The 10833-nt window shown below is 33.6% G+C and overlaps 1 protein-coding gene across 2 annotated transcripts; it reads right to left on the bottom strand.

Moving 5' to 3' along the window:
- Positions 1-4543: 4543 nt before the first annotated feature.
- On the bottom strand, positions 4544-10548 carry LOC132744700 (monocarboxylate transporter 2-like). Of its 2 annotated transcripts, XM_060733473.1 has the most exons (6): positions 10327-10542; positions 8576-8778; positions 7343-7486; positions 6112-6912; positions 5773-5823; positions 4544-4817 (listed from the first exon to the last, which is right to left on the bottom strand). In XM_060733473.1, the coding sequence occupies exons 2-6, from the start codon at positions 8775-8777 to the stop codon at positions 4675-4677; spliced, it is 1341 nt and encodes a 446-aa protein (XP_060589456.1). In that variant the 5' UTR covers position 8778; positions 10327-10542; the 3' UTR covers positions 4544-4674. The 2 variants fall into 2 exon arrangements, with proteins under 2 accessions (XP_060589456.1, XP_060589457.1); XM_060733474.1 differs by lacking the exon at positions 5773-5823 and having other exon boundaries at positions 10327-10548.
- Positions 10549-10833: the final 285 nt, after the last annotated feature.

Here is a 10833-nt window from a genome sequence, read left to right as displayed (position 1 = left end):
TATAAACCGTTTTAACCCTTGCATAAGCTTGGCATATAAATGCGTAAACATATTTGTTAAATCATGTATTCTTGTGTAATACATAGGAAAAATATTTGTATATACATGTATAATGATTAGAATACACAGCATATTGTATGTGAATGTTTGTTTACACAAGTGTTGATTTGTGTAGAATCAGGGTGTCTAAAATTTTACATATTCCTTATTCATGAAAGTCATTATATCTGAAAAAGATTATGTGTATATTTATGTACAAATGATGTATATATGATATAAAAATACATTTAACCAATTAAACTTTTAATCATCCAAACACTCATTTTTATTTTCAACACTTTTAGTGAAAGTTTGAAGTGTACATGTATAGACTAATGTGATTTTTAGATTTTGTGCCAATTTGTGTAATCTGTCCAGGTTAAATGATAGTTCAAAAATCTTGTTTTCAAAACAGCTATATGCACAACTATTCTTGATAACATTTTATAGGTACCATCAGAGGTCATAGGTAATTTCTTTCTTGATGTTCACATTAGAAGAGTAATTGATATATAGTGTGCATTGTTTAGCTCATGTTAGTCTTTACACTAAAGAAATGTTCAATTTTGTTGTTAAATGAATCATGAGACATAAATTTGACCAATGTGTATGTATGTTTATTTGTAATAAACAAAAGGCTGACTTGATTTGAGTAATCATAAAACCAAAACAAGATTCCTTCATGGAAATTCTATTGCAAAATTAAATGATCCCAACATTTTGATGCCTTTTTAACAATTGCAAAGATGACAATGGTCAATAATATATATTCAGTATTTAAATTATAATTGATTAAGTGAATAATAACTGGTGTTTGAAGGATGCTAAATGTCTATAAAATACATATGCTTTATGGATAAATTGCCCTGGTATTGTAAATACATTGTTATTTCTTTAAAGATAAAAAGTCAAGATATTTCATGTATGTAATTTCTTATTTGCCCTCATATTTTATAAACCTTAAGGCAAATTATGTGTGTTGGGCTTAATGTCAATTCCTTTGACAACAGAAACTGTTGCTTTATGTCAACTCATGTGATATCTTTTATATCTCATCACTCATCTTAATTCAGAGCACTTTTTCTCATTTCCATTTTGTAGTGAAAATGGATATGTCATTATGTGATTTCTGTTGAAAATGCATGATTATGTGTTTTCTGTGATCGATTTATTTCTTTCCTTCTTTTATGAGTGAAAGATTTCAGAATATGATTTTTTTTTAATAATTTTTAAATAATGATATAATTCAGCATATAATTTAGCAAGTGCAAGTGCATTCTTTCTTTTTCTATTTTGACATAAAGATATGTCCACAAAACTTTGATATAATAGTAAAATAGATGCAGATAAAACAGTAAACATATTATTATAGTCCCGAATAATCATTGACAGTTCCTTAGATACCCGGTAATAAATTTATTTTATGTTTCTTTGTAATTAAGATAAAAGCCACTTGAATTCTTTTAAGCTTTATAAAGTTTAATGTATCAGAGTTATTCTATGGGTGCCCACACATGCCAGAAATATTGTAAAAAGTGAATATAAGAAGGTCACATGAGGTCATTCTTAACCGGAAAAAAACTTGAAAGCCACCACATGACCATCGTAGGATCTGCCTCACTAAGTTCAACTTCCAGTAAATTGTTTTATGGGTTTTCTTTCATTTAGTTTTCAGATAATGCATAAGTAAATGTCGGCCTATTGTTAACAAAGCTTCATTCAGTCCTGCAGCATTCTTAATTAAGATAAATCTTTTGTAGCTATTTTCTTTTAAAAATAGTTCATCTTTATTTGTTACGGTGCAGGGCATTGTTTTCTCCTAGATCTTGTTATGTTGAATGTATATCAAATTATTTATTATCTAAGAAATTATACATGTACATAATGCATGTGTTTCATATACATGAATGAGCAGGGAAACATTGTGTGAAAATTAATGATAAGAAATAAATTTTTGTTTTATTGTAACAATATTTCTCTTTTATATCTTTTATAACTATTATCTCAATGAAGGTTTTATAGATTTAATTTTCAGCTAATTTACCTGTAGAAATAAAATGAGCCGCATCACGACAAAACCAACATAGTGGGTTTGCGACCAGCATGGATCCAGACAAGCCTGTGCATCCGCGCAGTCTGATCAGGATCCATGCTGTTCGCTATCAGTTTCTCTACTTGTTATATGGTATGTAAGCGAACAGAATGGATCCTGATCAGACTGCGCGGATGCGCAGGCTGGTCTGGATCCATGCTGGTCGCAAACCTATTATGTTGGTTTTGTCATGACACAGCTCAAATCAAGAATAGATTTTATTTGAAAATACATATTGCATTTTGAAATGAATTTCTGATTTTTTTATGTACCATATGAAGCACATATTACCTACAGAAACAAAATCTAGAGTAGAATTTAATTAAAAAGTAGCAATTGCATTTTGTGTATCATTTTTTAGTACGGTATGGAGCACACATTTTAGAAATTTGTTTAAGTAAAAAAAAAAATAATTGTTAATACACTGAGAGGCATTTTTTTTCCGTAAACAAATTGTTCTTTAAGTAAGGGACTTTGTGTTCTACAACATCAGTGACTTTCCATATGTACACGACATATAAACGTTTTTTTTCTACATGGCAACTGTGTAAATACAACCTTGACATTGACGTAGTCAATGGCTCAATGTCTATCAAGGTCATTTTTTAATCTAAATTTTATCATATAATATACATGTACACAGGTTTGGGATGACATCATTTGAATTTTATGAAAACAGAACACACCTTGGTCTAACTGTGTTTGATTTATATTTCTTGAAGTGCTGTGATGTTTTGATAAAAAAAATAAAGATAGAATTGATGTTACAAAAAATGTTATATTTCTTATGTTTCATTATAGCATATCATGTCCATGAACTTTATGTTCTCAGAATTTTAGAGAAGAATTTGGCGAGGTTTATTACCTGTTGATTTTTTTCATGTGTGAGATATTCATTTGCCCCATATTTAAAGGTAATGGTTGAAATTTTTATGTTGCCTCATATTTAAAGGGATGGATTGAATGTATATTTTATTTTTGTTATTAGGAAATGATAATTGTGATACTATTAGGAAATGATAATTGTGACACCTTTTCCTCTCCTACCATTTGTATTCTACTTTTATTTTTGGTAAGATCAAATTGGATAAAATCGGTATAGATAGAAATATTCACTGAGGACGTTTAGGTTGTAGAGTTTGAATTGCCTGGCCGTCACTGTTGATTGTTCGAATCTCATCAAGGTCTTTGGACTCTGTCATGTGAAGCAGCACTCGAGCTCTCTTACACTCAGCCGGAAATAATGCTCGAATGAGCACCTGAACTCTGCCTGTGGCAATAAAGCTGAAAAGTCACCATATGACTTACAGTGAGTGTTGGTACTTAACAATCAAATAGAAATTTTAATATAACTTAAACTTTAAGATAAGCAAATGATTGTTTCTTACATTATATTTGTTTTTGTTGTCATATATTTAACATGTTGTAAATTATTTGTAATGTGTTATTTATGTAAGTTATTTAACGAATTATTGTCTATTTTAACAGAAAGTGTTGTTTAAAAGGATAAAGAACAAAGGAAATTTTAAGCTGTCTGTCAATACTTTGAACAGATATGCAGACTGTTTCGCTAAATTGTTTTTATATTTAAAATTTTGTAAAAAGATGAATGTGTTGTTTTATTTATTTATAATGTGGCCTTGAGGATTGGATAATGCTGTATAAACATTAACGGGGCGTCCGTGGCCGAGTGGTTTAGGTCGTTGACTTCAAATCACTTGCCCCTCACCGCTGTGGGTTCGAATCCCGACAGCGACTTTGGATTCTTTCATATGAGGAAGTTATCCAGCTAGCTTGCGGAACGTCGGTGGTTCTACTCAGGTGCCCGTTCGTGCTGAAATAATGCACGGAAGGGCACCTGAGGTCTTCCTCCACCAGTAAAGCTGGAACGTCGCGATATGACATATACTGTGTCGATGTGACGTAAAACCCAAAACAAAGCAAATGAACATAAACGTGGTTAAATGTTGAAATAAAAATGACCTCCTTTGAATTTTGATCTGTCTATTTGGTAACTGAATTTTCAATTTGAGTAGGCCACTTTGTAGATCTTGATCAGGTGCCTCCGTGGACAAGTGGTAAAGTTTGTTAGCTTTGAACCACTTGTCCCTTACCGCTGTGGGTTTGAATCTTGGTTGTGACTGATGATTCTTGTGAGACAGCTACCAAGATTAATTACAGAACGTCGTGAACTTGCGCCTGAAATAATGCATTGAAATGGACCCGAGGTCTTCCTCCATAAGTAAAGCTGAGAGGCAGGTATGACTGAAAATTTGTCCATAACAAAAGTTTGACCAGGCTGCACAGATATGAATTTGTACTACACACACATTATTACCATTATTATTTAAATATGTTGCCCAGGTTTGGTCTGTCACGACACGAAAAATAAGTAGACGGATACTTTTATTTATTTGTTGAAATGCTTACAAGTCTATGTAAGTGTACAATGTCAACGTAATCGGATGTATCACTTTCAAACTTGACATTTTGTAAATCAGTTTGTAAATCTTCTCTACTATTTTTATCAAGCAAAGCATCTTCTATTGTTCCTGGTCGTCTAATAAGGTAGATGTAACAACAGTATCATTTTGTGCAACATCAATCTCAATACGTGTGTTTTCTGGAGTATACGCTTTACTAAATGCCATCAAACTACTAAACATTCCAAGTAGGACAACAAATCCTGAAATATATAACATATTCTATGTTTAAAACTATACTAGTTTTATTACACTTCTCAATATCGAGATATAAGATATTCAATTAACCTATGTATGGCACCTTTCATGTTATCTTCAGAAAAAGTATATATACCAAACTGGTCAGTATTGAAAATACTATTACATGTACATCTTCAAATAATGCCACAAAAACATGTATATTCACTCGAGCACAGTGCAACAATCGCTATCTTATGTGCAGGTCATGTTTCGATTTAGTTTAGTTTATACAAATTTAAATTAGTTCGATTGTGTTGGAAGCTATAAGCTTATTAAAACACTCTCGAGAATCCGTTCCTGGAACCAACCAGTACTGAGCAATGAATGTAAAAGTTTCTTGGTCAAGGAAACAACGGTTTGCCCCTGACAGGGTTTGAACCCACGCGGATTACTAGTCCGACGCGTTAACCACTCGGCCACGCCGCCCAAGGATTCAATGTTTAGAAGCTAACAATTAAACTTAAAACAACATTTCAATATTAAATAAAAAGTCCGACTGGTATATAAAGAAACCTGTACATGCTGTAGGAACATTAAATTCTCCTTAAAAGATCAAATGTCGCTTACATTCTATTGATAATGCATGAGCACATATTATATGAATTTAACCAGTAAAGATATTAAAGCAAGTACTGGCACTAGTATATTTTATGTCTGAAAGCTACATATTTTACAATTATACAAAGCAAAGGGACCCGGCACAGTATTGGGATAGTGTAAAAAAGTAATTCTAGAAAAAAATTAAACATTATATATAATATATATTATATATAAAGTTCAATTTTTTTTTCTAGAATTACCTTTTTACACTATCCCAACACTGTGCCGGGTCCCTTTGATACAAAGTATATAAAATACACGAAGTTAATAACAATATATCAGTAAGAGTCAATATAGCACAACAGCAAGTAAACATACCTATTGTCATAAAGCTGTAATCATACGAATCTGTCAAGCTATAAACTATCGCTTAAAACAAAATAAAGTATAATTAAATATGATATAGAAAAATTATGGCGTATTTCAAAATAAAATATATATACATCAAACAAAACTATAAAGCTTGCATGAAACAAACTATATCCAGGCATGACTCTGCACTAAATGTTTCTAAAATCTTCAACGCTCTCAAGTTGAAATTCACAAAAATAACACCTTTTACTATCAACTAAATACAGTATATTTTGCAAAATAGAAAGACAAATTCGTAATTGTATTATACAATAAAGTTATTGAAAAAAAAATGAAACATCTTACCAAGTACTGGAGGTCCCGTCAGAACACCTATACCACTGAAGAAAGTAAGAAGTCCATAACCACTAGACATTTTCTCTATTCCAATTAAACCAACAGTTATAGGTGTCAACAAAGCATTAGGTCCCCCACAATAAAACCCACTCAATACAGCCAACACAAACGCTGAATATGACCATCCCCCGTATAATGGAAACAAAATTGTTGAAAAACTTAGAACGCCTAACATTCCTATTTGAAGTATGTTGCTATCAATTCCTCCGCTGCCCACAGTTGCAGCGGCACACAACCGTCCTAGAGTGTTTGATACACTGAACACTGTCATCACCGACACAACTGATGCATCACCAAACCCTCTCGTTACCATATATCTAGGTAAGTGTAATGAACATGCTGATAATATAAAATTCCAGGATAACGTACTTAGCATAAATAAAACTAATTGTCTGTTCTTTAAAAGAATCAAACTCAACTTAATACTCGATTTCAAATTTTGGCATATTGTTTTACAAGTTGAGTGGTCCCTATTGGTTTGCTTTGTCTTCATTTTTATCAAATTCCGTTCTTTTGAATTAGGCCAGCATATTAAGGATACAACACATATCTGTAAATTGATCCCGCTGACGATTAGAAAAGAGCCGTTTATTCCAAATGTATCTATTAACCAAAATAGCAATGGTGATGCAATAAACATGCCAACACCGACAAGAACCTCTTTAAAAGAAAGTGTAAAATTCCTCCATTTCTCAAAGTTATATGCAATAAAAACAGAGGGTGGCATTGCGCTAAACGCGTTCCCGATACCTGAAATGTTTAAGAATGTAAAAATATTAAACAGGTTGGATGAGGGTAGAAAAAAATTCATGGTAAAATCATTATGTCTTTACAGTGTCGAAAGGTAAATATATATTCCAGTCACAAAATTCTGTTTGGTATGCTTTTTCGTATAACAACAAGACTTGTCCTGCTGGGCACCTTGCCGCTGGTCCCGTGTTACTGGGCCGTGTGGGGGGTGCGTTCATTAAACCCCGCCCTTCCTTGTTGATCTTGTTTTTCATATTTTTACTACAAAATATAATCTTCAACAAAATAAAACCATCATCACTATAGGGTGTGAATGCGCAAATTCCCATAATGCAGTCAATATATTATATAGTCAGTGCCAACAAATTACCACCGTAGTGATCTGAAAATTGCGATATATTTCGTTTGTATTTAACATATCTAAACATACCTCCGACGATTCCTATGGTGAAGATATAAACGTTGATGTTCTTCGAAAAGAAACTGGCAAAATAGGAAATACTCAGTAGAATCCCACCAACAAACATGCAAGTTCTACAGCTGTATATATCCACGAATACTGAAACAACTGGACCTAAATGATAAATCAAAATAACAAAAGCACCATAAATATAAAAAGATATGATTGGATTTTGACATTCATAGTGATTTTAAACATATCTGCTTTTGCTGTAAAGTTTTCAGTTGTATTAACCATACATTCTGTCTTTCCAATTGTAACATCATCAGGGATAAAACTTACACGTCATTTACAGACGACATGTTACTGAATAATTAAGTTTGGATATTGTAAATTAACTCATAATACTTATGAAATGTTATCTGACGACATCTACAACATAAATGTTTATTGACATAGCACGTTTGAAATGCCAATTTTCATTGAGAAATCGTGACGTTTATAAATGGCTGTGACGAGTGTATTTTTCAGCCGTGTAAAGGTACTCTGAAGTTCCACGAACAGTTGTTTGCTAAAACACCTTCACCTTAGCGGCTTTGAGAACATCGGACCAGTGTACAAAGAGATGTAACTCCAGAGTATAAATCAGACTGCTAAGTGTTTTGATGTTCTCTTTTGTATCACTGTAAAAAACACTTTCCCTGTGGTTACAATATGAAACGCCAGAAAAAAATGTAACCAATAAACGAGCATTTGAATATAATAAGATGGCTGATTTGTGCCATTCGTGTTTTCGCCCCGCGACCCCGCCAAATGAAAAGTCGAGAAGAAACAAGTTAAAATTGCGGGTGCGCGCAGCGAAAACACGCTAATTATCGGGGCCGAAGGGGGAAGTTTATATAAATAAAACGGCGGGCGCGGGCGAAGTTTAATAAAATAAAACTTCGCCCCGCGACCCCAATAATTAGCGTGTTTTCGCCCCGCGACTCCGCCAAGCGAAAAGTTGAGAATTAACAAATTAAAATGGCAGCGGCGAGGGGCGAACACACGAATGGCACAAATCGGCCAAGATAATATGACATTTTCATCATTATCCCTTTCCCTGTCGTCAATACCTATGTAGGCAATCAACGAGCATGCATGCTCTACTTTTATCTGAAAGCCATTGGGGGACTTTATGGTACTTGTAAATTATGCATCTGTAACAAATGTATACTATTCATGAATTACCCTGTTTTTGATGAAAAGTGATGAAAATATTACCCATTAGATTGAGAAGAGCCGAATTCAGTGCACCAATCATAGAGGTTTTCGTAAGATCTTCGTGATAGAGGTCCACTAAAACAGCTAGGTATAATCCATTCATATATAACGTGGTGCTGAGAAATATCACCAGAGAGTAAACAGCCATTAGAATAATCCAGGCTCGCCCTTTGTCAACGTCATCATGCGCGGGAGGAGACATGCTACATTTTGAAAAAAGTAAATGCAAAATGAATACACCTAACAAATATATGCCTGGCAAATTGATGTGGTGTACTGAAAAACGAGAGAACGGCATTTCCGAGATAAAACGGAAGGGCGATTTAAACGGCTATCTGTACGTATTATTTAGGAATTCTAACACAATCGGAAATGTTTCTACATAAACAAAGAAGGCCGGAAGCGTGCATTATTCTACAACAATGCACTCGCCGTTCTTATTATCACCCTGTGTATTTTCAAACCGACACATTAACGGCGCCATTTTGTTTATAAAAAAAACAATTTTTAACAACATTTTCAAAATTCGTTATTCTCAAAATGTTTCTTCACACGGTAGACGGTCTTCAGGCGCGTTCAGAGCTATATGTCATCTACAAATGGGATTTTGTCGGCTACAATCGAGCAAGTGTCCTCAACCGAATAACAGCTCAAGAAATAGTACATGAAGTTGATCCTATGAAACTCCCATACTTTGTCGGGATATCTTAAAAATTTCCATATTTAGCCTTTCCAAATTCAAGTTGAAATATGAACGTATTTGATTGATAAAAACGCTGTAGCCCCGTAGTATTATTGCGCAATATAAAAATAACTGCTGAAACGATTTACCGCTGTCGAAAAAGTAAGACAGCAAATTATGTCTCCAGTACTTATTGTTAAAATGTTTACAAGCAATTAAGCAAATGCATAAAATGGTAATTACATCATTAAATGTTAGAAAGTCTGGGATATACTTAATCCTGCGAAATAAAGAAAACAGTGTGCGGTTTGATGAGTATTTTATTTATGAACGTTTTCATAATCAAAAGTTAGACGGCCGCCATTTTGTTTGTCACGTGACCATCCGCCATTACGGTACTTATTCTGAAAGTCTGTGAATGCCAAGCCAATACTGAAAATCAAAATTATCTTTAAAAATGAGCGAAAGATCGGCTAGCTATTGGTATTTTTTCCCAGGGAATATAATATATGAACGTAACAGTAACAAGCTAGTAGCATAGACCTTGTGAATTAATCGTAAACTTGGTTGTTTACGTGTAAACTTCAGTTCAGCCACCCGTTGTTTGTTTAATCATATTTTTTTTTAGAGATATACATGTATATTAATTAATGGATTTGTTTAGTAAGCGGAAAATGGTGAGGGATTTATTTAGTTTATTACGAAACAACGGTGTTTATTAATGAGTACTTTAATTCAGTTTATATCAATGTACATATATAGACTCTACAAAGTTTTCGTGGTTAGTTTTTGAAGCGGAGTTGTTAATGGCGTAACTTTGAAATATGATTTCAAAGCGAGTGTTTGCGTTCTGATATATTATAAGTCATGATCAGGAAGCTGTTACAAAGTTTTAGTTGTCATGTATATTTTTTTTAAATACGCAGATTTAAATCTTGTCAGACATAACTACATGTGGTTTACAGGACATTGATATTCCCTAAAAGCATTTTCCCATTTCTTTTACAGATTTACCTCCAGATGATGCTAAATGGTAAAGAAATAACTTAAAAACCTGGCCATGGCTTACATATGAGGACGACTATCTCATCAATGCTAAAGCCTGTGATGAAAAGGCTATGAAATCTTTTCGAGCTCTATATATTTATAATAATTATGTGCAAAACGGTTGGATGGAGATAGTTACTCCTTGAAAGAGGGATTTACTATTTTCCGGTCTCCGGTCTCTCCCGGTCTATTTTGACTCGGATTTACTAAAGACCGGCGAATAGTATCATATTTACTGGCCCGATCAGTGCAGATCTTCTTATTATTGTCCCCGGCCTTTTAGAAGAAAAAAGGGGGGTATAGTAATATTAGGCTCCGTCTGTTCGGACGGCCGTCTGTCACTTTCGTGAACACTTTCGTGTTCGGTCCATAACTTTGTCATTTATCAAAGGAATTTGTAAGAACTTAGCACAAGAATTTGTTATGATAAGACGATGTGTCATGTGCAAAAACCAGACCCCTACATCCAGGATCAAGGTCGCATTTGCTCATTCAAGGTCAACATTGTCTATTTAAGAAATATTATATT

The sequence above is a fragment of the Ruditapes philippinarum genome, unplaced genomic scaffold (assembly GCF_026571515.1).
Source record: "Ruditapes philippinarum isolate M1 unplaced genomic scaffold, ASM2657151v2 ctg6528_1_1_1_1, whole genome shotgun sequence".
Classification (NCBI taxonomy): Eukaryota; Metazoa; Mollusca; class Bivalvia; order Venerida; family Veneridae; genus Ruditapes; species Ruditapes philippinarum.
Note: the sequence above shows the minus strand (reverse complement) of the source record. Positions and strands in the feature narration are given on the sequence as shown.